Source organism: Rhodamnia argentea, chromosome 8 (genome assembly GCF_020921035.1).
Source record: "Rhodamnia argentea isolate NSW1041297 chromosome 8, ASM2092103v1, whole genome shotgun sequence".
Taxonomy (NCBI): domain Eukaryota; kingdom Viridiplantae; phylum Streptophyta; class Magnoliopsida; order Myrtales; family Myrtaceae; genus Rhodamnia; species Rhodamnia argentea.
In genome coordinates this window covers 23,918,925-23,944,416 of record NC_063157.1, presented here as the reverse complement: position 1 = coordinate 23,944,416, position 25,492 = coordinate 23,918,925, and the positions used below count along the sequence as shown (strand labels likewise).

The window sequence follows — 25,492 nt, the reverse complement described above, 5'->3', positions numbered from 1 at the left end:
GGGCAAATACCACATATCCAAATCATTTGTTCGTTAGAAATGCTAAGTACGCTGAAATTAGATTGACTAAAATTAATCCTCCGGCTAATTAGTCAAACACGACGGAAATTTTTTTTTTTTGTATCCCTTTGTAAGTCAATTTTATAAACCTTCCTTAAATTATACTTAACATCATATTTTTGATACATAGTTTTTGAAACCCTGTGCACAAAGTTTTATGGATCTAAAATATTTTCTAAGGGCAAGGCAGTATTTCAAAGATTCATGCCGTTGTATAAAATTATTAATTTTTATTTGAGTGACGTACTATTTACACAAAGAATGGCAAAACCTTTGTAATCGATATGACATCGATTTGAATGAATATAAAGCTCGGTGTCAAGGTCAATCTACTTATCCGTAAGTTATCGATAGTAGAAACATTGGCCGATGACCATGATGATTATCGATGACTGTGGTATACAGCCGTCAACTTATGATAGCGATTGATGGACGATTATCACTTAACGAATTTCACTGAGTGTTGGACACGAGGGGAAAGAGAGAAGAGGCAAAGTGGAGATATCGACTGAAGATACAGATATTGATCTACGGTTAAGTCTAGTAACACTCAATGAGTTGTAACTACGTATAGATAAGGTGGACGTGCAATCATAAGGCCTGAAGTTACGTAGATGCGATTGTAACTGTCATTAGAATATTAACTTCTTATGAGCGGTTATGCTTTGTAGTTCAGAAAAGGGGGAAATGCAACTGTTGTGAAAGATCCCACGATGGTCTACACAAATTCCTTAGGTATATGCAATTTATCAGTATATTTCTAGTTTCCAATAATTAGGATTTCTTTTCTTTTAGATTTATCGTTGGTCGTCCTTGATACGCAAATTCAATCCTTTAAGCATTCAATACCGCCATGAAGATCGACGGCGGAGCTCGGCGGTGATGCATGTCGTTCCTATTACGTCCGCCGGTTCACATTCCCAAACTCAACCGGAACCTTAACGTGCCCACCATCCGATATTGACCAACAAAACTTCATTTACTCGATCACAGACATTTCTAGATCACTTCAGAATATGTAACGCGAATTATTTATTGGGCAGTTTGATAGAGATAAAGGGTCGAAGGTATCCTCTTCATCCTCGTTTTCATGCATGGCGCGAGTACTGTCCCGAGAGGCTTAAATTTACCAAATGTCGACGGCTCACGCCGTGAAACTCAACACATGTCGTGACGTGCATGGGTTTCGGACAAGTGTCACGTTAGTAGGAGCTCAATGCCTCGGTGCATCGACCACGTGTCCCTTCAGGGAAAGCTCTCTGTGATAAACACCGCAGCCAGACTCCTCCTCTTACGGTGGTGGGGAGTGCCATGCAACTGCGTGTTGGGCTTCACCGGAACGAGTTTGTGATTCTCCACGTGTGCTGAGTCCGTTTGGTTTTTCTGGCAAAACTTGGAAGGAAAAGGAAAGAGAAGAAGGCTATGAAGGTTTGTGCACTGACCCGATTGTTTCTTGATTGTTGGAAACTTGTTCTTGTAGTTGCTGCTCATTTCTTGCTGCAACAATGGTTGGCATTGCGAGGGAAAAAAATCCTTTTCTTGGCTGCTTTGTTTGATGCTTTCAGTGAGTTTCAGTTCCGGATGAAGGGGAGAACATCAGAAGGAAGCCACTGTAGTTTGTAGTGAAATCCTCAGGAGAGTTTTCTGGGGGTGATTATATTGTGAGTTTGAATGTGGCAAAAGGTGCACGAGACGAGGTCTCAGGCGCACGCGCCGATGGACGAGGACAAGATGATGACGAGGAAGCAGAAAGCCGAGCACAAGCTGCAGGAGTCGGAGCAGTCGCCCAAGAAGCCAAAGGCTGAGAACGATAACGGTCTTCCGGCGCCGGACGACAGCGAGGCCGAACTCGAGGAGTTGCGCGGAGCTACGGGGGAACATCTGTCTGTCGACCAGATGCGCCAGATCCTGGATGCGAATGGTCAGGACTTCTCCGGTACTCCAGGGGTCGTGACCTCTAAATGGTACTCAGGCATTCTACGTTAACTTATTCTAAGATGAAGTCGCCCATCCTAAATGTTTAGCAAGGCTGAACCTAGGAACACCATCACGGTTTTGTTTGCTATTTGATTGAGAGTCTGTATGCTTCAAACATTCACCGTTTTGTCAACATGTCGGTTTAGTAGACCGAAACTTTGTACTTAATAGTATGTCTCTAGCTTCAGAGGAGCAATCTGGAAAACAATTATGCTGATAAATTTGGGACATCTGTGTGTTGATGATGCAGCCAAGACCTGCTGTTTTACGGGTCATTGGACAAATGCCCAATTTGCAGCGGAACTATCGAATTTACCGGTACAAAGTATAAGTGTAAGGGAGCTTATAGCGAATGGGCGTCTTGCACGTTCAGCACCAAGTCCCCTCCGAGGAGAGAGGTGCCTATCAAGTTGCCGGATTCTGTCCTCAATTCGCCCATTGCCGATGTACCGCTCCATCAAGTTTGCATAAATAATTTGTGTAGTCTCTCTTAAAGTTTTAAGAACGAGTAGTGATTTATCATTATCTTGTCTTCTCTCCTTACGTGTTCTTACAGTTGCTAAAGAAGTATCAGGATCCAAGTCGTCGACCCCGCAAAGATCCGGGCATTGCAAATAAGCCACTAGGAGGGATGGTGATATCTCTATCGGGCCGTCTTTCTCGTACTCATGTATGCATCTTGGTCTTTAGACTTGGAGTTTAGTTTTTATCGTAGTCTATGTACGAGTCGGTGCGATCAGACACTCTGAAATTGGTGCAGCAACAATGGAGGATAGAGATCGAAAGACACGGAGGAAGAGTCTCCAATTCTGTCATTGGTATTTGATGACTTAGTGAATCGCATAAGTAGCACTGAAATTATTTTAAGGAATATAGAGTCATGAATCATTTCCGAAATTTGTAGGCGTGACCTGTCTAGTTGTCTCGCCTGCCGAGAGGGAGCGTGGCGGCTCAATAAAAGTTGCCGAAGCAATGTGAGTAGATGGGATTTGCTGGTTATAATTTCTACTTGATGTTAGACCCTAAGGAAACTATGAGGCTATAGCCAAAAAATGTTAAATGGCAGCAAATACTAAGTGGGACTAAAAATTTCTCTGCATTTTTCTGGTCGAGCCTACCGCTTCGTCTCTGTTAGGGTCATTTGTGTTATGGGAAATAACTAATCGAAACATTGTATGACTTTCAGGGAAAGAGGCATACCCGTGGTGAGTGAAGCGTGGCTGATCGACAGCATCGAGAAAAAAGAGGCGCAGCCTTTATCTGCTTATGACGTGTTGAGTGATCTGGTTGTAGAAGGCAGGGGAATACCCTGGGACAAGCAAGATCCGAGCGAGGAGGCGCTTGAATCGATTTCAGCTGAAGTATGGACCGATAGCTGCCTTTCACTTGCTATGACACTTGAAATGGTGTTATCCGGGATAATTTTGCATACACCAGGTGTGACTTGAACCTCCTTCTCCTGGTGCAGCTGAAGCTGTACGGAAAACGGGCTGTCTACAAAGACACGATGCTACGAGAGCGAGGAGGGAAAATATTCGAGAAAGATGGAATACTGTACAACTGTGCCTTTTCTCTTTGTGATATGGGGGAAGGATTGAACGAGTATATGCTAAATATTCTTCGGGCTTCGATTGTTAATTTTTCCCTTGTTTTCATTCTGGCTTTTTCATGCTGACGAGTAATTCATGAATATTTGGTGTAGCTATTGTGTAATGCAGCTCATCACAGTCCCCGACGACGACTTGCATCTGTACTACAAGCGGGGAAGAGTAGGGGACGATCCGAATGCAGAGGAGAGGCTCGAAGCATGGGAGAATGTCGACAATGCCGTGAAGGATTTTGTGAGGCTGTTTGAGGAAATAACAGGGAACAAGTTTGAGCCCTGGGAAAGAGAGAAGAAGTATCAGAAGAAATTGCTGAAATTCTGTCCTGTTGACATGGCAAGTGAAAACTTTATATTATCTCGGACACAATTCTATGCTTCATCGAGTCGCTTTATGATGAGATTGGTTCTCCTTCGAATAGGACGATGGTGTCGACGCAAGGCATGGGGGCTTGGGTCTGCGGCAGCTTGGAGTTGCGGTAGTGCATTGTGGGCTGGAGCCCCGGGTGGCGAACTTCATGAAAGTCTTGTGCAGTCGGGCAATATATAGGTACTGAACACAAGTTCTAACTCCGTGATCTGTAAGAACTGTGCCTTGTGATTGACGGTTCGATGACATTGCTGTGATTATAGGTATGCTCTAATGGAGATAGGCTTGGATTCCCCTGATCTACCCATGGGAATGCTGTCGAAAATTCACTTGCAAAGATGTAAGAATTCGAATCTTCTCCCTAGTTCTTCTTAAGAAGCAGCCGGGTCAATAATGAGATGTGCCGACTTAGGTGAGGAGGTGCTATTAGAGTTTGTAGAGAAAGTTAAATCCATGAAGGAGAGGGGTCAAAAGGCTGAGGCGGTGTGGTCGGATTATAGCCAAAGATGGTTCACTTTGATGCACTCGACAAGGCCCTGTATTTTCAGAGATTATCAGGAAATCGCCGATCATGTAAGGGCTTTCTGTTCGCTGAAAAAGCTAATTCTACGGGTCACAGTGGCTGACAATTTGTGTTGCTCTTGCAGGCTGCGGCGGCATTGGAGACTATCCGTGACATAACAGATGCCTCACACCTTATAGGTGACATGACGGGACCTACCTTCGACGACCCTCTTTCGGATCAATACAATAAGCTGAACTGCAAAGTTTCGCCACTTGAAAAGGAGTCCGATGACTACAAGATGATAGTGAATTATGTGGAGAAAACCTACGAGCCTGTCAAACTTGGGGAGATGGTGAGTTCATAAATTTGGCTTTCCATATCTAAATGTTAACATTTTTCATTTTCTGGCAGTTCTAATCCTCTGGCTATCGGTTCTTTTTCAGAGCTACGGGGTGTCGGTGGAGAACATATTTGCTGTCGAATCAACTGCATCACCTTCTTATGATGAAATAAAAGGGCTGCCGAACAAGGTTCTCTTGTGGTGCGGTGAGGTTCTCAACATAACTAGCTGAACTCCAAACTCCTATCTGTTTATGTAAACTCCGATCAAGCTTCGTTTGCGCAGGCACTCGCAGCTCGAATTTGATGAGGCATCTGCATAAGGGTTTCTTGCCTGCTGTTTGCTCTCTGCCTGTTCCTGGCTACATGGTGAGTCGCACACCGTTCCTAGATAATTTTTCACACCATTTGCTCCCTGTATCATTTGGCGGTTTTATGAATTGTCGTGTTTAATCCCTCCAGTTTGGAAAGGCGGTCGTGTGTTCTGATGCGGCCGCAGAAGCAGCAAGGTACGGTTTTACCGCCGTTGACAGGCCAGAGGGCTTCCTGGTACTGGCAATCGCTTCTCTGGGAAATCAAGTTCTGGAGGTTAAAAATCCGCCGGAGGTACATGTAGTCGAACTGCTAAGTTCTGACTTAATTCTAACGACATCATTCATGCCTATATCGAGCACCGATTCAACACTGATCGGTTTGTCATACAATCCTACAGGATACGAAATCCTTGGAGGAAAAGAAGATAGGAGTAAAGGGACTGGGGAGGAAGAAAACGGCCGAATGGGAGCATTTCATTTGGAAGGACGACATCAAAGTGCCGTGTGGCTGCTTGGTCCCCTCGGAGCACGCGGACAGCCCCCTCGAGTAAAACGAGTACGCCGTGTTCGATCCAAAACAGGTAAAAAGCTAGATCTACTTACCGGTTTCCTCTCCCCGCGTTCGTCCCGGTTTTAGGCATGTCCTAGACGTAAAATTTTCCGGTGTTTGTGTCGCAGACGAGCATAAGGTTCGTGGTGGGAGTGAAGTATGAGGAACAAGGAGTTGTGATGGACACAGAGGAGTGAGAGAAGACAACAGAGAACGCAATGGCATGCAAAGTGATGGCATGTTCGGTACATAGTTTTTGCCTTTGTTCTCGGTTTTTTTTTTTTTTTGGGTATGTGTATAGTGTCCTGCTGCCGGAAAAGCGGGCGGTGATGACTTTTGTCTGTGCATAGAATCGCCAATCGCCAGTTACCTTAAAGCGTTTTGACCAAAAACGCGTATCATGTTATGGAACTGATCAGCTTAGGTTCATGGCTGGTACATGGTCATCTTCTGTTTGCGGTGGAGGCCTGCTGGAATGTGCACTGGCAGAGCATCGCCGAGGTCGTCTTTCATTAGAATCAAATTAGAACGAACGATAAAGAAGAATTCCGCACCTAAAGTTGGTTTTTACCGAATTGGTCACCGTCGATTTCGGACATTACGTAGAAATGACCTGTTTATGTTTGGGCATATTTACATGCGGAAAGTACAAAATTGGCCTTGGATGGAAAGAAGTCATCTATTCAGACTTACCTATGTCGTCCCAGTACGTTGAGTCATTGCTTGTGGAGACGCAATTGCTGGTCCTGATAGTGACGGTGCACTGTGCTAAAATGGGAATCTTTAAACACCCAACTGTAGATTCAGTGGGGACGCAATTGTGTTTGTGGAGAACTGCGATTGATTGCATTAATGGCTAATCCACGCTAATCACCCTTGCGCATGCAACATTCTTTAGAGAGTGGTGAGCTTCAAAGATTTAACATATCAATCCATAATGTGCATGCTACAAGAATCTAAGCAGCACGCGAACGTAGATTTACATTGTACATTGTACAGTATCTAGTGATTGATGACTGTAAATCTGTTGTGGAATACTTGATAAGTTTAGAAGAAAGCCCTTAGGCTATTAGGAACATCGTTAAAGAGAGTTAAAGAGAGCCAGACGTGGCTAGAAGAAAGCCCTTCGGCTATTAGGAACATCGTTAAAGAGAGTTAAAGAGAGCCAGACGTGGCTAGCCTAAGGTTTTTTCTTGGACGAATAGCCTAAGTTGACAAGGTGGAAATTGTCCATTGTTCTGTGAGACTAATCAAGCCACCGATTGGATTGCTAAGGCCTACCGAAACAAAATCATCTCGACCAATTGGTTGTCTTTACTCCCTCGACTTATTTGGATATTTGGTATTTAGAAATTATTTGTCTAGCTTTAGTAGAGCTTGCTTTATGAATAAATGAATGAAAGTGTTTTTTTTTCTTACTCAAAAAAAAAAAAAATCTTGGTGGACGTCACGACATTGCCACTTATTTAAGGAGTTACGAGTGTGGAAAAGTAAAATAAAGAGGAACATTTAGGCTATATTTGGTATTCATGATAGGATAAATTTGTTAGGAGTCGCATGTCAATTTTAGAAAAAAATAATTCAAGCAAACAATTCACATGCATAATATAATAATAGAATCAAAAGCACACACTATAGAATTTATTATCGAATTTCATCCAAATCTGGGCCATGTCTCCTCATAAAAGCACTCTATAAATCCACTAGTCCTCGAAAAAGTAAGAATACAATTAATGGTCCCCACAAAAGATCGGGGCACAAAGAAATTGAGAACGCTTTGAATATCGTCACGCCCCTTTTCTTTTCCTTTTTTCTTTCTATTTTGCGTTAAATTTTATTGTATCTTTGCAATAAATATCTGCGCTAAATATTCTAGTGCATCTCTGTGCTAAATATTATATTAATGCATCTTTTTGCAAAAAATTAAATTTAAAAAAAAAAGATAAAAAAAAGCCCTTAATAAAATATTTGGTTTCACCCGCCAAGAATATCCCACTTGAAAATAAATTTATCCGATGCACCAAGTCAAAATTTGGAAATGATCGTCTTAATTTTCGAAGAACGAGGGGCAATGAAATTTCAAAAAAAAAAAACTACCATTTCCATCTCCTTCTTCTCTGTATATCTAGTTTGAAAGTTTTACGACTCATTTGTAGCTTTTTATTCAAGTCAAAATTCTACGAAAACAATGAGAGATTCGAAACTTTTTCTTCTTCGAAACTTTTTCGTTCATGTCAAAAGTCTATGAAAGTGAAAAGAGAGTCGAAACTCCTTCTCCCGAACAGTTTTGCGGTGAAGTTTAACTAATAGCAAGACATTATGAATGATCATATTTTCTCTCTCCCGCTAGATTTGACAATGATAATGGAAATTATGAGAGATTCTTATAGTTTCCATTTGTGCATTTTCAAGTTCCTTTACATCAATTAACATAATAGAGTTTGAACATATCAAGCTTTATTATTACGATTCACCAAATAGTGAGCATGTTGTGACAAAATCGTAGGATTTCATAATCCTATCTTATCATATCCTATAATGATTAGAAATTCAGACGACTCAACGTAATATTAAATTTCTATAATTTATTGATTTTGAAAAGTGTACATTTTTGGGGTTACTAAAAGTTTCGTTATTTATAAATTTCTAAACCCGTATGCAAGAAGTTACATTAATATCGACTCTCTTAATGGTCACATCGACTATTATTTCCACGTCCACGTCAGCTCCACTAATTCGACGGTACACGCCATTTCATCTAATTAGTGCTTCCTCGTTTACCGATTTCGGTGCAGTCCAAGGAGGGTCGGCGCGAGAGCAGAACGCGTCATTTTGACCACTCGTGCGGAAAGTACGATCTGAGGAAAAAGTACCGATGCGACGCCGTTCCGAGGAGCACCGTGAAGTCGGTGGGGGCCGCGGAGACGCGGTCTAAGATGAAAAAGGGAAGAGGCGGGGGGCGGGGACGGAGAATGGTCCAGATTGGCGGGGGTGACGACGATTTGGCGTGGCGTCGACGGCTTCCCCGTATTGATCAAATTCCGATGTTGATTGATGGCCAATCAACCCCGACAACCCCCGACCTTATTTAACGCGCCATCCACTACAACTCACCCCCTACCAAAAAAAAAAAAAAAATACAAAAAACCTTTAAAAAGAAGAAGAAGAAGAGGAGAAAATTGTCTAGAGTTCGCGGCGACGAAGAAGAAGGTGTCTGGAATCTTCGTCTTCACGCGAACGGGGTTCACGCCATCGCTGACCTTCCTTGAAGGTTCTTCTCTTTCCTCCTCCTCCTCCTCGTCCCCCTCCTGTTTATTTATTCCGCTTTTCTTGACGATCGGTCTCGATTACTCGGACACGAAACCAGGCCGGCCGTGCGAATCGAGAGGGGGCTTTTTTGGTCTTTCGCTTTAAGTATTTCTCTGAATCTGTTTCTGGTGCGGATCGGCAGATCGTGAGAGGTTCCTTTGACGACGATCGGAGATGGCGGAAGAGCACCGGTTCCAGGCCCAGCAGCTCTGCGCCAACAACTGCGGCTTCTTCGGCAGCCCGACCACGCAGAACCTCTGCTCCAAATGCTACCGCGACCTCCAGCTCAAGGAGCGGCGGTCGACGGACGCGAAGCTCGCCCTCAACCAGACCTTGACCCCCGCCTCCGCCTCCGCCTCCGCCTCCGCCGCAGCTGCGTCCTCGCCGCCCGCCATCTCGACGGCTCCGCCCGCGGCTCCTTCGCCGCCGGCCGCGGAAGGTCGCGAGGCCGCTCCGCCTGCCGCGGCGGGGGGCCCCAGCAGGTGCGCCGCGTGCAGGCGGCGCGTGGGCCTCACGGGGTTCAAGTGCCGGTGCGGCGTGACGTTCTGCGGGTCCCACAGGTACCCGGAGCAGCACGGGTGCGGCTTCGACTTCAAGGCGATGGGGAGGGAGCAGATCTCGAAGGCCAACCCCGTCGTGGTCGCCGAGAAGCTCGAGAAGATATGACGGTGGAGCCGTTCGATTCCGACTATGACTTCCTCGGTGTTGCGAATAGTTCGTGGCGGATCGGCAGTCGTCGCCGGACGGCGGCATCGGGAGAGGCCGGTGGTTGTTGGGGGCGCGTCTGTTGACATTTGTGAATTTATGACGACGTGTCGAGCTGTCTTCGTTGAATTATGAAAGGAATTGAAATTAGCATTTGATTATTCTATTTTCTTCTTCTAGACGTAATTACCTGAAAAATTAATATGATTTTAATATTTCTAATTGATTAATGGAGAATAATTTCCACGTTCTCGTAAGTGCTTGCTTGCAGCTTCCGAAACAGCTCGAAGCCGCAAATTATCTCGAATTATGTTTATGGTGACGTGTTTTGAAATATTAATGACGTAACAGGTAAAATTCATGATTTTTTGCAATGGACACGGGATTCTTGTGGTAAAAAAAAATTGAGGTATTTGTGTCGCCATATTATAGTAATTTGTGTTTCTTTACGGTAGTTTTCATTGGGTACTCAAGATTGCATCCAGTGATCTCATGTGTGTCCTTTAATTAGATATTCCAATCATTGATTTCCCTAAAAAAATTTAACCTTATTACATTAAATTATTCTCTCGATTTTATGGAAATTTCCGATTTTATAAAGTTTCGCGATTTAGATTTACCCATGCAGAAATGAAGTTCTGGTTTTTTGCAAATCTTAGAGGGTTTATTTTGTTTCGCGTGGTCATCCCATTACTCTTATGTAAATGACAATTGATAACAGAAAATCTAACTGATATATGTACAATAAAACTAATAATTTACAAACACTTGATTGTACTACAAAGTCGTTTTTTCAAAATTTTCTAGTTTGTTTTTGATAATTAATCCAAGATTTTGATCAACAACATTGGAAAGAACTACATTTCTTAAAAACTTCTCTTTTCAACAAAGCTGGCATGTACAAATGTAAAATCCAAAAGAAACAAAGACGAAAAAATGTAGTTATTATAGTATTCGGCCTTAAAAAAAAATAAGAAATACGATATTCTTTATTTTTGTCGTCATAAGTATTTGATATTCTAAAGTATGACAACAAGATCGTGCATGGAAAGAGAACGATAAAAAAAGAAGAAAAGCGAAGAAACTCGGGGTTTACCACTTTAAATTTCAATTGGATGATTAAGGGTTATTTTATATTACGGGTGAAAATAGAATGTGTTTAGTCATATGATGAGCAAAAATAGCTCCACCCTAATTTAAAACAAGACCCCACCACTAACTCGCTTTTCTCGAGACTGGATTTATGTGTATACTCTCCATTTTAACTTATATAAATATAGAACATAATAATTAAATGTAAGTAAAAAAAAACATTTTTGAATTCAAAGATTCATATGCTTGAAATTTATGTCAAAAGTACAGCGACATAAGCATATACAGCAGGTGATAGTATGATTTGTATAAAATAATAGTTCTAAGACCATGGCTATATTTTCGATCCAAAAAAAAAAAAAAACAGACCATGGCTATACAAGAATATAAAACCCACCACGGCCACGGCGTGTTTAGTGAGAATTAAACACTTTGGCGCCGACGTTGGCCACAGTGAGGGGTTCGAAACTCTCCCAACCCGTTTCTCGGACTTAAGTGGGGGGGCCCTTGCTGGTGGGCTGCGGGGCCAGCCTCCCTCCAAGTATAGTCGCTATCAGAAAGGGGGAAGATTGATTATAACCTACGGATTCTGGATCATAAAAAAAAAAAAAGAATATAAGAATTCTATGATAATTTATGGAGCATGGAGTTGAATATCCGACCGTCTCCGCAAAAGAATAAAAATTTGAATAGCTTAAGGGCAATGTCACAGTTAAAATAGTATAGATTTGTTTTTAAATTGAGGGCTGGACATGACTAGCACCGAGGGGAATGCATTTTTAATCGATCATTATTATTTTCATCGTCGTCATTGTATTCTTCATTAATAAAGTGAAATAATTTGAATTATGTCGCACGATCAATAAGGTTTTGTAATCAAGTTATGTCATATGACCACACGTTAAATCTTCCAAGTGGTCATATGACGTGGAAATTATGGTGCTTTTTTTTTGGGTCGGAGAATATCATGCGTGTTCTATTTTATTAACGAAGACTGGGCCATGGACAGTGGGCACTTTCCCTTCAAATGGGCCAATGCTAAGGATATCAACGACAGTCTCAATCGATCGCACAGTTTGGCCCAATCTTGAAAAGAAGTTTCTATGGCTTCTCGTATTCATCCGAATTTTGACCACTAGCTCGGACCATTTGTGTAGCGGCCTGGGCCTGTTGGATCGGGCTCATGCTCTTGCTAGGCTGGACTCGGCCTGACCGCTTTGTTGTGTAGCCGACAACCAATGATCACGTGGGCCCGAGCCGGCCCATGGACCTAATCCGGCACTGGCTACCACATGGCTCGGGTTGTGTGGGCCCGCACGGTTGGATCCATTGGTTGTCGGAAAAATTACTAAAAAAGTACTAAATCTATTGTAATTATGTCAATTCAGTTGTAAATTCATTTTTTTACAGATTCAATCTCAAACATTTTGTAATTATGCCAATTCAGTCAATCCATCCAATTTTATCCGGTCAATGTTGACATAGATGCTGGTCGAAATCGGCCGTTTGAGACTATAATATTTTAATAATTTTTTGAATTTTGAATTTTTTTTTTCTCTTTCCTCTTCTTCTTCTTCCTCCTTTGGTAAGCAATTGGCCAGAGGTGATAGCCGACAAGGAGGTGGCCACAGGCAAAGCTCACCATGAGTGCTCGCCAAATCTGGGCCGGTGAGACTCTCCCTCATCGTGGGTTGCCGTCTCTGGCTAGTCGCTGGCTAGAGGAAGAACAAGAAGAAAAGGAAAAAAAAATAAAAAAAAAAAAAACAAAAAATATTAGAATTTTATGTCGCCGGACTGTTGGCATCCACATTATCTCCAAACGAACAAAATTAGCTAGATGAACCGAATTGACACAATTACAAAAAAAAAAATCGACAAAAAAAAGGTCTACGAATGCATTGACATAATTACAATATGTTTTCAATTTTTTTAGTAATTTTTCCGTTAATTGTCATAACATCCGTCGGGCTTGCTTCAAACCTTTACCCATAAACAGATGGCACAACCATCCGTAATCGCTAACGAGAGGATGGTGGAACTTTAGCTCATGACGTGAGGTTGATTCTCTTCGTTACCTTTTTTCCCTTGAGTTTTAGGGATATCGCAATATCCAAAATGTTGGGGGTGCTCGCGTCAAGCTATTGCTACAATGGCGTTTCATCATAAATCAATTGCATTCAAATTAGAATGCGTCGGTTATTGCTATCGGTCGCGATTGCAATAAAACGCCCAATAACTTGACTTCGAAACGCTTTTTTCCTTTTCTCTTTTTTACATACGACCGTGTTAAAAAGTAGATTTGAAGCACCTCTTAAGCAATCGAACAACGAAAATATTACAATTTTCAATTCAATGGATGTTCACCTTGCCAATGTGAAATTGGAAACCACCTCACCAAGTAAGGACCGGTTTCTAGAATCGATCTGCAGCACAAAGTTCGGATTAAGGCATCCAAGGATAAGGATGGGATTGGGCATCAAATGATTGAGACAGTGATTAGAAGAGAAGGAGGTTGCAATGTATCCAAGTTAGGATTCTAAAGAGTCCGGCCACTTACCGAATGAGCCCGTTATCTTATGTAGCCATTTTTCGTAAGGGGTCGTGGAGCCACTCCTGAAGTGGCGGCTCTCCTTTACGATTATCTCACCGTACGATACTTGGCTCCCCAAAAATGTTAGCTCCCGACGATACGTAATGCTATATAATGGTCAATTCGCTATGGGTGCATGTAGAGGGGGCCATTTGGGCCCGTGGGCCCGGAACCGGCCCGTTGACCGGGCCCACGGTTCCGGAAACGTGGGAACCGGCCCGGAACCGGCGGTTCCGGGCCGGTTCCGAACCGCCAAAAAAAAATAAATAAAATAAAAGTGGGCTCGGGGCGAGAGCCGTTGGGCTCTCGCGCCCCGGCCCCCCTCCCCCCCGACTTTGGGCCGTTGCTTTCCATTTTTTTTTAAAAAAAAAAAAAAAAAAAAAAATGATTCTTGCCTATAAATGCATATGCTTCCCCTTTCATTTTTGTCACAAATTCTCTGAACAATCTCTCGAATTCTCTCTGAAATCCTCTCAAATTGCTCAAATTCTCCCAATTCTCTCAATCTCGACTCAATTCTCTCAATCGGATTTCCGATCAATTCTCTCAAAAATGGCAAGTGGAAGCAGAAATGCCGACAAGGGCAAGATGGCTATGGGAGATTCCGAGTATCCCTTTCATGAATACGATCCTCGTGAGTATGCAAGTTGGAAAGACGACGACGATAATATCAACTATGTCCCGATTCCGAACGTCGAGCACATCCCAACACAAGAAAGTCTTCATCCTCCCACCGGTGTCGAAGAAACGTCAACGGCAAATGAGCCGGAACGGAAGGGCCGAGATAATACATCGGACTTGTGGCTACACTTCGACAAGGTACGTGATGAAGTCGAAGGTAAGTATAATGTAAAATGTAAATATTGTTCGCAAACTTATAAATTCACGAAAGGAGACGGCTACGGAACATTCCGTCGGCATTTGACGAAAAAACATCCAACGCAAGCGGGGATCGACAATACGCAACAACAAATTTCCGGGTACGCCACTTCTAAGCCTCATCCTTTATTTCGTTTCACTGAAGCACTTTATAAACAAACATTAGGTGAATATGTTGCCCTTGATCATGCTCCGTTTAATACTGGTGAAAATTTTAATATGAAATATTTGATAAATACTGCGTTGGTTCCGCAAGCGCCAACTATTCCAAAAAATACTCTTAAACGCGAAGTTTTTCATCTTTATAAAAAAGGAAAAAAATCTTTAGGAAAATTTTTTGCGGAATTCAATGGACGTGTGCATATAGGTAGTGATATTTGGAGTGATCCTTGGCAAATTCATTCTTATATGGGTGTCACGTGTCATTGGATAGATGACAATTGGATGATTCAAAAAAGACTTATTGCATTCCGAGTTTTTGATGAAAGCCATTCGGCTCATAATATTTATAGAATAATTAGGCAAGTTTTAGAAGAATATAATTTAATAAATAAAGTATTTTCAATTGGTTTTGATAATGCCGCCGCAAATACCGCTTCTATTCCCGAATTAGAAAATATTTGCAAACCCACTTTTGGCGGACAATTTTTTCAAATTAGATGTGCTTGTCATGTTTTAAATTTATGTGTACAAAATGGTTTACGAACTCTTGACACTTCTCTCGCCCTAATAAAAAGTGTAATTAAATTTTTATGGAGTCGTCCCCAATGTATGAAATCATGGGGAAAATTTTGTAAACAAAATGGGAGAAGGCCAAGAAGATTTCCAAAAAATATTCCGACTCGTTGGAATTTTACGTACGAGTTGCTTCGGCAAACTTTTGAATATAAAGATTTATTATGTATGTTTATTTCACAAAATATTCCCGAAATTACTTTACTTCCTCAACATTGGGACGTTTGCAAGAAAATTTTAGATATTTTGAAAATTTTTAATGATGCTACTAAGACTTTATCTGGTATTTATTATCCTACAACGCATTTATTTTTAATAGAGTGTGTTAATATTAGTAGTGTTTTTAGTGAATATGAAAAAGATACCGAATTAGGTCAAACTATTTTAGTAATGCGAGAAAAATGGTTGCATTATTATTTGCAAATTCCTCTTGTCTATTTAGTTGGTATTGTTTTTGATCCACGTATTAAATTAGACGGTTTACAGGATTATTTGAATGTGTATTATCATGATTGTTTACATTTGGATGATTCAATAGATATTTCAAATATATTATGACATGTTAAAGAATCTATAGTAGCATTATATGGAGAATTTTGTAGTAGATATGGTTTAAGTGATTCCGGATCTTTACAATCTATCGCCTCACGTAGCGAAGGTGGTAGTTCACTTAGTAGAGGGTATAATATGCTTAAGAGTAGGCAAAAAAAAAAAAAAGGGGCAACAGGTAATATTTCTGAATTAGAAAAATATTTAACCACTCAATTTGAGTTTCGTGATGCGTAACATAATACAGATTTCAAATCCGAAGTGGTGGAAGAGTCACCAAATCGAGTATCCAGTTCTCGCCCTCATCGCTCGTCAAATATTAGCAACCCCTTCTTCAACGGTTGCGGTTGAACAAGCATTTAGTTCCGGAGGATTAATTTTGGACTCTCGCCGTTCAAGATTAAGCCCGGATTCTGTGGAAGCTCAAGCTTGTGTCGGCGATTGGACGATGGCGAAATATCGACACCAAGAGTTAGATCGTGAACACGAATTTTTTAGCGATGATGTTGGAGATACCACCGCCACGGGTACCACAACGGGTAGCGACGATTGACGATGAGGTAAGTTGGGGTTCTCAAAGGTAAAAAGAACTACATGGGCTTTTATTCTTCTATCCCCAAGAAGATATGTAGGCCGCTTAATGATAATTCATTAAGTTCAAGCCCATTCCTTCTTTTTTTTTTTCCCATATTTTATTACAATGTACAATTTAATTGTATTTTATAATTTATAATTTATTATATTTATTATATTATTTATTATTTTAAAAATTATTATTAAAAATGAACCGGCCCGGAACCGCCGGTTCCGGTTCGGAACCGGAACCGCCATTTTTCACGGCCGGTTCCGGTTCCACCTTTTCGTGGAACCGGAACCGGCGGTTCCACCGAACCGGCGGTTCCACCAAACCGGCCGTGACTAGGTGCATGCATAATTTTTAATTAATGATGACACAATTATGTTTGCTTATCGAATAAGAATTAAGATGTACTTAATTTAAATCTAATATCGTGGGGATGAACAATCTCTCTCGATGTTACTTTATTACGTGGAATCCTCTAGTAAACTCTTTTATCGCTTGTGATATATATATATATATATATATATATAAAAGTACGTATATAATTCTGAGGATGGAAATTTCCATTATCATGTTTGACAAGCTGTAGAAAGCCGTGAAAGTAAAAAAAGATCCAAGGGGGGAAGAAAAGGTTGCAGCTCTTGCGAAAGAGAACCTTCCTCTCTAACTTCCACAGGGGTGCGCTCTACGCACTCCCCCTTGAGGACGAAGAAAAAGCCCAATCTTTTACAGTCTCTCAAGCACCTCACGCGCTCGTTGAAACTCCGCACCTCCCGTCCAAATCCCTTCTCCTCCGATCAATCTCTCTCTCGCTCTCGATCGCGAAGAATCAGCAAATTGTCAATCCACGCCGGTTCGATTCGGATCGTAGTTCCGATCGATCCCCGTCTCCGATTCTAGGGTTTCGGCGATTCCTCCCCCCGCTAGATCGCCGTCTCTACATGCGATCCTTCTCGAGCTGCCGGTAGCGATTTTTACGATGTACAGCAACTTCAAGGAGCAAGCGATCGAGTACGTGAAGCAGGCCGTTCAGGAGGACAACGCCGGGAACTACGCCAAGGCCTTCCCCCTCTACATGAACGCCCTCGAGTACTTCAAGACCCACCTCAAGTACGAGAAGAACCCCAAGATCAGGGAGGCCATCACCCAGAAGTTCACCGAGTACCTCCGCCGCGCCGAGGAGATCCGCGCTGTGCTCGACGAGGGCGGCCCCGGCCCGGCCTCGAACGGGGACTCCGCGGTCGCCACCCGGCCTAAGACGAAGCCCAAGGACGGCGGAGCGGATGGGGACGACGCGGATAAGGAGAAGCTGAGGGCCGGGCTGAACTCGGCGATCATACGGGAGAAGCCCAACGTGAAGTGGAACGACGTGGCGGGCCTCGAGAGCGCCAAGCAGGCATTGCAGGAGGCGGTTATTTTACCCGTTAAATTCCCTCAATTCTTCACTGGTTGGTTGATGTTATATTTCCCGAAGTAATTTGGTTATTTCTTTGATGTTTGTTTTGTTCTACTTGGGTGTTTGTCGAATTTGGCATTGGTTAGTCAGTTTTTGGTGGAAAGGTTGAGCCGCTCGTGTTGTGAGGATGATGATCGGGTTTTATGGGCTGTTATGCGTGATTATTGGGACCGAGATACTAACCATAGCTGCTATTCTTTATGCCAAAGGAAATTTGAGTTTCACCAGTAACGAGCTTTATGGTCCTTTATCTACTGGTTAATGATTATGGTAGCAAAGCGTACTTTTTCCTTATAATCGTAGGTTAATGCTATGATTTATTGGTCGATGGTAACAAAGGGCCGGTAACCCAGATCAAGATACTACTGATGGTAAGCAAAGTCTACGAGTGATGTATAAAGGACATATCTATGTAAGGTGATGTGGAAGAATATTATTCTGCTAGGATGTCATATTTGTAGGGGTGGGGGAATGCTCTAGCCTTGATTATTTGCTTGCTGTCTGGTGTAGGACGAGGGACAATCAGCTGGTGAGCATGTCTGCCTGCCCCCATCTGCATGTGGGTTTCCATTCTCTCTTAGACGGGACAAGTGTAGGGGGTGTAAGCGAGTTAAGCTATTCACGAGCTTACTCTAGTTGGCTCACAATCTACTCGTATTCAACTTGACTAGAGCTTGAGCTCGAGTTACTTGTGTGGCTCTTCCAGTTGAGGTTGAGCTGATTGGTGCTTGACTAGAGTAGTCTTGAGCCTTAATTCGAGTATTTGAGTTTTATATGTGTTTAGGTGTTTGACTTTAAGGGTATAGAAGGAAACTTGCTTTGAGCTTAATGGCACTCGTTTTTTCCATCAGAACCCTACAGTTAAACCTGTAACACTCGGTTTCTTTTTCACTTAGCCACCTCTCTCTCTGTCTCTCATTTCAAGTAGCTGCTTCATTACACTCTTCCCTTCTCCCTCTCACACTGTTCATTTTCCTAAGAACCGGACGCCCTATATGAAGCGAAAGCTAAATACTGAGGTGTGAAAATATGTGGAAATTTGGTTCCCTCTACGTGGTTACCTTTAACTGGTGTGTGCAAATCTCCAAATCTGGCTTCTCTCGTACTTATTTCAGCCTAATTTTCTCTTGATTAAGTTGTGTAGAAGGAAAATCAATGCATGTGGGGGCTAGGGTTTAGTGATCCTCACAACAAACTCTGCAAACTTTCATATGCAAGCGTTTGCTGTCTTTAGAGTTTTTGTAGAACCATATTTCTTTGAAATTGAGTGAGCAGCAGCAAATTTCCCAGATTTGAAGAGATAGGAGTGAAGACTTTCGAGATTTTGTTAGAAGAGCTTTTAAAATTGAGAAGAGTGCTTTGAAATCTTGTCATTATAACCTGGATAATGTTCTATGATTTAGTGTAATTTGAAGGCATAAATTTCAGTTTGAATTTTCTAGAGCATAGCCAATTTTGCTTAATATATTGGCGAGCTCAATATCAACCTCAGATTGAAGTTGAGCTTTGACACTTTTATCAAGCTTAGACAAGTTGAACTCAAGCGCGTTTAAAATTTTTAATACTTGATCGAAGCTTGAGTTGAGTTTCGAGCATCGAGTTAATGAGTCGAGTCGAGCTCAAGCCTTGTACTGTATCAGCTTGACTTGACTCAACTACACACCTGGACATGTGCACTCATGCATGGAGGGTTTTGCTTGAGAGAAGTAAGCTAGAAGCCTTTTCACCATAGAGAATAATCATCAAATTGAATTTTCTTGCAGTTGACAGAATCTGACCGGTAGTTCATCTATGAAAAAATGTCTTGTTCTGACTCATCGATGGTACCTTTAATCTCTAGTTATCTTCAAGTCAACTGAGTGATGACTTGAACATAGTAATGATGTCATGTGAAGAACAGTTAAATATATGCGCTATGTCTGTCGTGATTCATCCTTGAGCATTACCATATCTCTCCATCATGGTCAATGGCCTCTGAATTCTGCATCCTATGTTCTTTAATTGAAGCTTTACGATAATGATCTACAGGGAATAATGCTTTTCTGAATGTTTTATCATGTGCAAAAACCAATATGTTTACTTTTTATAGACCTGCTGAGTCCATCCTGCATATCAATCAAGGGGGGATTCATATGACATAGTTTGCATAAGATTCGTGTCTATGTGTTGAAAATGACCATATGTTTCATTCTGTGATACCTATGTCAGGCAAGCGTCGTCCGTGGAGGGCATTTCTTTTGTATGGTCCACCTGGAACAGGGAAGTCATATTTAGCGAAAGCTGTTGCAACCGAAGCAGACTCTACATTTTTCAGGTGATCTATATTCATCAAGCATCTGTTTAGTGGGCTCTTGGATTAGAGAAATCTAGATCTGTTCATGATGTTGCCACTGCCTCATGGATTGGAACTTTTGAAGTTTACAACTGTGTTTTTTATGCATGTCTTCTGTGATTTTTTTATCATTTTCCAGTGATGCTCTTGACTCCAAGCTCTCTGTTTTTGCCTTTGCTGATCTCTTTAATTTCATAAAGCAGCATTGTATTTTTCAAGATTTTCTATCATAGACTCTTGGCAGGCTATGCTTGGCCATGACTAGTTGAGATTCCCCTTCTTTGATTTGCTGAAGTTGAATAAAGGAAATAAAAATTAGATGGGTATTGAACGAATCTTTTAAATGAACTTCTGTTGTAGTTTCTCCTTCTATGCCGTCTTTCTTATGGACTCTTATATTGTCTTTTATTCTGAACAGTGTTTCTTCCTCGGACCTTGTATCAAAGTGGATGGGCGAAAGTGAGAAATTAGTTTCCAGTCTTTTCCAAATGGCTCGTGAAAGTGCTCCATCCATTATCTTCATCGATGAGATTGATTCTTTATGTGGTCAACGTGGGGAAGGCAATGAGAGTGAAGCTTCTAGACGTATCAAAACCGAACTTCTCGTCCAAATGCAGGTAACGCTGAAAGTGTAACACTCTTTCTTATGTTTGTTGAAAACCTAAAGCGTCCTTGTTGTCTTGCCTTGGTATGATGCAGTTTTTGGAATTATTGCATGCTTCCGAGCTTTTTAAGATTAATGTGTACATCCATGTTTTGTCTTAGATAAGTGGAATATTTAATTGGAGAGATAGAAAATGGAAACGATCTTTTGAATGTCTAATGAAAAGTACTCACTTTATGCTTTCATAGATGAACTGGTTTAGAAGCCTGTGAAGCGTGTGGAACTTTAGACAATTATGGAAATCAATTCGTGGAAATTTAGTTAGTCAATGATGTGATCTTCCATATATCTTTTGGAAGTCTCTTTCGATCTTTTTCATTCAGTTCTACTTTGCCTTCTTCTATGTAGTGATACTGATACAAAATGAAAATGTTATACAGTGATGAGAAGGTCCATCTAGGTAGGTAAGCCCTGGCCACATGAAATACCCCACTAGCATTTAGAATAGTTAAAAAGCGATTTTTCCTTCTTTCTAAATCAAATCAACAGGTGATTCGATTTTGAAAGAGAATTGTTTGGACTAAAGTTATCTTTTATGAGGCCAATTCTTACAAGAATGTGTTTTAAAAAGCTCAAAGGAGGAATAACATGGAAGAGGAAATAGAAAAGAGAACCAAGTGAAGAGTCAAATAGGAATGGGGGAATGGTACAAAGGAGTAAACATAGGGTCACATGCTGCTCAAAGAAGAGTGGCTTTTTTTTTTTAATAATAAAAAAAATATTAAGTCTTGAATTTTGTTGGTTTTTTCATCATAATATGATGATATTATGGCTATGTGATATTGTTTACTGTAGCAGCTCAAATCTCATGTCAATGTCTACTCTTTGTTGTCATCATGTAGTTTTACCATCCAGAATTCTTGGAGGTTTAGTTGCTAACTTGCCATAGTTTTCTCCATTCAGTCCTTCCTCTAGAAAGATAGAATGCTGTCTACTATTCTAATTCATTGTGAATCCACGTGTGAACTGGTCGTGCACTATTGCATATGAACTGATCAGCACTATATTCAAATGGAGCTCTGCAATCTCTTTTCAATTTAGATAGTTTTTGAATACAATCTTATGCTGTTTCAGTGAGGCTGCACTGCCGATATGTCCAATTATTTTTGTTATGTGCCCCGATGTTGGTATTGTAGACATGGGATGAGATTAGTCTTACGTCTCTTGATACTGTGATTAAGCTATCTTCAATTAAGTCTAATGCAAATGATCAAAGTAGAATGTACAGGTTTAGAGGGTTGCTTGTTAATATTCAGTTGTGGTATCTACAGTAACTAAGGATCCAGACCACTCTGGCTTGGAATCGGTCATTTTGTTGGATCTGCGGGTGATTAAGCTAATTTTAATTATGTTTTATCAGAATCTGGGCTATAACACTTGCTGTGCCTTTATATCATTGGATATTATCTGTGCCTGTTTATTTCACTGAATTTGTTAATGGGTAATTGTGAGTTTCTGTTGGTACTATTAGTGAGGATTCCATTCTGCACCTTCTTGTAACTTTTATTTGGTGTCTCTTGGAATGATAGACGCCCTAGAAACAATCAAATTTACTTGGTAATTCAGGTGAGAACAGAAAATGTTTGTTGTAAATTGAAAACGACTGATCAAGTCATTTTTTTCCCTTTACGATTATAATTCTTTTTTCAGCAGAGGATTTTTTCCCCAGAGGTATGACCATAGTAATATGGTTTGATTTTCTTACGCAGGGTGTAGGACATAATGATGATAAAGTTCTTGTTCTTGCAGCAACAAATACTCCATATGCTCTTGATCAGGTTGAAAGCTTTCTTTTAGTGCTTTTTGTTAATTGGAATATTTGACAGCCATGGCTCATGGATTTTAACCTATAGGCCATTCGACGGCGTTTTGACAAGCGCATATACATTCCTCTTCCTGATACAAAGGCTCGACAACACATGTTTAAGGTACTGAAACTAGAAGTAGCTGATAAGATCATAGTCAGATATTATTTGGGCCGTAACATGATATATTTGATTGGCCCTTATGTTGCAATAAGCCTAATGCTTTTTCTGTGGTTTGAAATATGGATAGGTTCATTTAGGGGATACTCCCCACAATTTATCTGAAAGCGATTTTGAAAGCTTAGCTCGCAGGACAGAGGGGTTTTCTGGTTCGGATATAGCTGTTTGTGTGAGTACAAGATGTCTGTATGATCTTTTCTGTTACTGCTATGTTTTCATTTGAGCAGTCATATTGTGCACCATGCCATAATTATGCTCCCATGTTATCTATATGACAGGTTAAGGATGTTCTTTTCGAACCTGTGCGCAAGACGCAGGATGCCATGTATTTTATAAAAGCTTCCAATGATATGTGGATGCCATGTGGACCAAAGCAACATGGTGCTGTCCAAATCACCATGCAGGAGCTGGCAGCACAAGGACAAGGTTCAAAGGTATAGAGCAATTCTGTGTTACATCTAGTGTCAAAGTTGGCACTTGCATCTTGACCTGATCCTGCTTTTATTTGTTTTGTTTTGTTTTCTTTTTATGTTTTTTTTTTCTGTAATGTGTAATCTCTGTTAATTTGTTGTTCTTGATGGGTTGAGTAATTATTAGTCTTATTAACTATGACTTAGTATTTGGTCGGCATATTTTTGGTTCATATGATACAACCGACAGTTCCAAGGGGAACATCGCCAATGAATGTCCACTTATCATTGAAAACCTTTTGAACTTAAGCTTTCCCCTCCAAATTCAAGCATAGCTGTTGAAATCTCAAGTCATAATCCTGAAATCTGGAGATTCTTTTGCCCATTTTGACTTATGAGTTGGCAAATAGGGCTGGAAGCTGATGTCGTCTTTCATAAGTTAGCTGTAAGAATTTTCTGGATAAAAGTGTCTTCCGTGATTATTGTGTGTCTAACCACTCGATGTGGGAAATTAAAAGTCAAGGTGATAAATTTGTTTAAATTTTCTTCTTCGCAGTTTATCTGAAAAAAGGGGAAAAAACAGGACGAGGTTCCTTGGAAAGTAGTTCTCTTTTTCTGCTTTGCAGTTAATGATTCCTGAAAAAGAGGATAAATAAGATAATGAATTTTCTTTGTAACCCATCTTTCATTTTTTTCATGGTTCATTATCATTTAGAAATTAGCTATATGTTTCCTTAGTTGGCAACTTGGTATTGCTCTTGTGGCCTTAAATATACTCAAAGAACTTGTGTGGATTTGTAACAAGATTAAGTTAATTGCACAATCACAGGATTATTTTATTTTACGTATGTTGTTTATATCATTCAACACAGATCCTTCCGCCCCCGATATCGAAGACAGATTTTGACAAAGTGCTTGCAAGACAGAGGCCGACAGTGAGCAAAGGTGATCTAGAAGTTCATGAGAGATTCACAAAGGAGTTCGGTGAGGAAGGTTGATGGGTACCAATTCATACTAGATGTGAGCCTGATCGCCTTGGTTTGTATTTTAAGTTCGTTTATTGCTGCTGACACAGTGAATTATATCTCTAGCTTCTTTAGGTTGGGAAGATGATTTCCCTTTTGAGCGAAAAATATCTGGGGATGGACACTCTTCGTAATTTGCAAACTGTATAAAGAATTGTTTTGAGAAGTGCTCAGAATATTAAGCATGATGTGTCAATATATTTGTTTTCTCCTGAATGCTGGTTACTTTTTTAGTTGGCTGTATCCAATCATAGTAAAAGAATATCCTGTCCCGTTGAGTGGCTTTCAGGGACCGATTGATTGGGTATAAAGCAGTCAGCAATTTGGATCCATAGTTATTATTTTTAACCATTGGAAATAGAAGCAACGCTGCCTTTTTTGGTGGGTGCAATTTGTTTGGGGCATATGACATTTGATATACATCACATTCGGCATTTTGAGGATAAGGCATCCCTGGAAAAGGTATGTATGCTTGCTCCATAGAGGTCCACGAGCTCTAAGTGAAATACTATATCCCTTAGTTGAGGTAATAACCTTTGCAAGGCAAATCACATGACCTTGTTTACATAACTGTGTGGTGCAAAATGGCAAGTGCTCTTTAAATTCTTGTTGTGCCGTTGATATGGTTTATGACAGAATTTCCGTGAGTGATTTGTTAGGGTTGGCCTTGAAACAACTAAACCATGTGCTCCTCTTGCATTGCCTTTTGGCTACTTCAGGCTCAGTCTCACCTGTCTGTCTCTTTCAAGAACTTGTGCAGAAGATGCCAATTAAATCTGGCAGATGCCTAGAATTAGTTCTTCAACGTAGGACAGCCTTAGGAACCCCTGATCTTTCTCATGCACTGTCTTTGTTCTTGTGGAAGTATTTTTTAGCTAATGCAGGTAGTGTTTGAAATGCATGTGATGGTCATCGACTGGTAACTGCATGTCCTTGGCTATGCTCCTTGTCGCGTTGGCTAGTCATTTTTCTTGTTTTGTCCACAAGATTTGAAAGACATCTTGGATGATATTCACTGACTTCTGAGTTGTCCCACTCGATAGTTATTTTTTGGGCCAAAGTCCCATCATTTGTTAGAATCAATCATGAGAAAATAAGTGAGATTTTGGGAATGATGTGATGCTTTTACAAGCAGATTCAATTCTATTCAGTCCTTACCTGGAATTGAGACATCAGTCATTTTAAGCCTGCCCTCTTCATTGAAATTTCCATTTGTATAGAAATGAGACTAAGATTCATGGTCTGAGGCCACGCTGATGTTGTCTTGTCCATTGGATAAAGCACCATTTAAGCCACGGTATGTGGAAGTCTAATTGCAGATGTTTTCGAAAAAAAATGCAGTCGCATAAATTGCAAGAACAAGGAAGCTAAAATTACTATGTTATTATATGAAGGGATGTAGGCTAGAATGTCTTTCTGATTTGCTTGTGGTGTTATTCTCATTTAGACAAGATGGTAAATGT

The 25,492-nt window shown here is 40.9% G+C and overlaps 3 protein-coding genes across 4 annotated transcripts; all 3 read left to right on the top strand.

Annotated features, from left to right (window-relative positions):
* Positions 1-1,352: 1,352 nt before the first annotated feature.
* LOC115735531 (protein ADP-ribosyltransferase PARP3) lies at positions 1,353-6,104 on the top strand. Its single transcript, XM_030666810.2, has 18 exons — positions 1,353-1,488; positions 1,744-2,024; positions 2,288-2,483; positions 2,594-2,707; positions 2,798-2,855; positions 2,942-3,011; positions 3,224-3,398; positions 3,506-3,639; positions 3,740-3,977; positions 4,063-4,190; positions 4,274-4,350; positions 4,423-4,583; positions 4,658-4,867; positions 4,959-5,061; positions 5,141-5,223; positions 5,317-5,460; positions 5,567-5,749; positions 5,847-6,104. The coding sequence occupies exons 1-17, from the start codon at positions 1,483-1,485 to the stop codon at positions 5,717-5,719; spliced, it is 2,331 nt and encodes a 776-aa protein (XP_030522670.2). The 5' UTR covers positions 1,353-1,482; the 3' UTR covers positions 5,720-5,749; positions 5,847-6,104.
* Positions 6,105-8,824: 2,720 nt separating this feature from the next.
* Positions 8,825-9,890, top strand: LOC115735394 (zinc finger A20 and AN1 domain-containing stress-associated protein 3-like). Of its 2 annotated transcripts, none has more exons than XM_048284154.1 (2): positions 8,825-8,989; positions 9,086-9,890. In XM_048284154.1, exon 2 carries the CDS (start codon positions 9,202-9,204, stop codon positions 9,691-9,693), a length of 492 nt encoding a protein of 163 aa, XP_048140111.1. In that variant the 5' UTR covers positions 8,825-8,989; positions 9,086-9,201; the 3' UTR covers positions 9,694-9,890. The 2 variants fall into 2 exon arrangements, with proteins under 2 accessions (XP_048140111.1, XP_030522476.2); XM_030666616.2 differs by having other exon boundaries at positions 8,840-8,989; positions 9,170-9,890.
* A 6,954-nt stretch (positions 9,891-16,844) lies between these two features.
* On the top strand, positions 16,845-24,241 carry LOC115735367 (protein SUPPRESSOR OF K(+) TRANSPORT GROWTH DEFECT 1). Its single transcript, XM_030666588.2, has 8 exons — positions 16,845-17,605; positions 19,822-19,927; positions 20,364-20,562; positions 22,319-22,387; positions 22,463-22,537; positions 22,665-22,763; positions 22,873-23,028; positions 23,877-24,241. The coding sequence occupies exons 1-8, from the start codon at positions 17,137-17,139 to the stop codon at positions 24,000-24,002; spliced, it is 1,299 nt and encodes a 432-aa protein (XP_030522448.1). The 5' UTR covers positions 16,845-17,136; the 3' UTR covers positions 24,003-24,241.
* Positions 24,242-25,492: the final 1,251 nt, after the last annotated feature.

Coding starts and splice junctions, on each gene's coding strand:
- LOC115735531 (XM_030666810.2), top strand. Junction 2,856..2,941: donor AGTCTCCAATTCTGTCATTG/GTATTTGATGAC, acceptor CGAAATTTGTAG/GCGTGACCTGTCTAGTTGTC. Junction 3,012..3,223: donor ATAAAAGTTGCCGAAGCAAT/GTGAGTAGATGG, acceptor TATGACTTTCAG/GGAAAGAGGCATACCCGTGG.
- LOC115735367 (XM_030666588.2), top strand. CDS start 17,137: ATGTACAGCAACTTCAAGGAGCAAGCGATCGAGTACGTGAAGCAGGCC. Junction 17,606..19,821: donor ATTCCCTCAATTCTTCACTG/GTTGGTTGATGT, acceptor TACCTATGTCAG/GCAAGCGTCGTCCGTGGAGG. Junction 22,538..22,664: donor CTCGACAACACATGTTTAAG/GTACTGAAACTA, acceptor AAATATGGATAG/GTTCATTTAGGGGATACTCC.
- LOC115735394 (XM_048284154.1), top strand. CDS start 9,202: ATGGCGGAAGAGCACCGGTTCCAGGCCCAGCAGCTCTGCGCCAACAAC.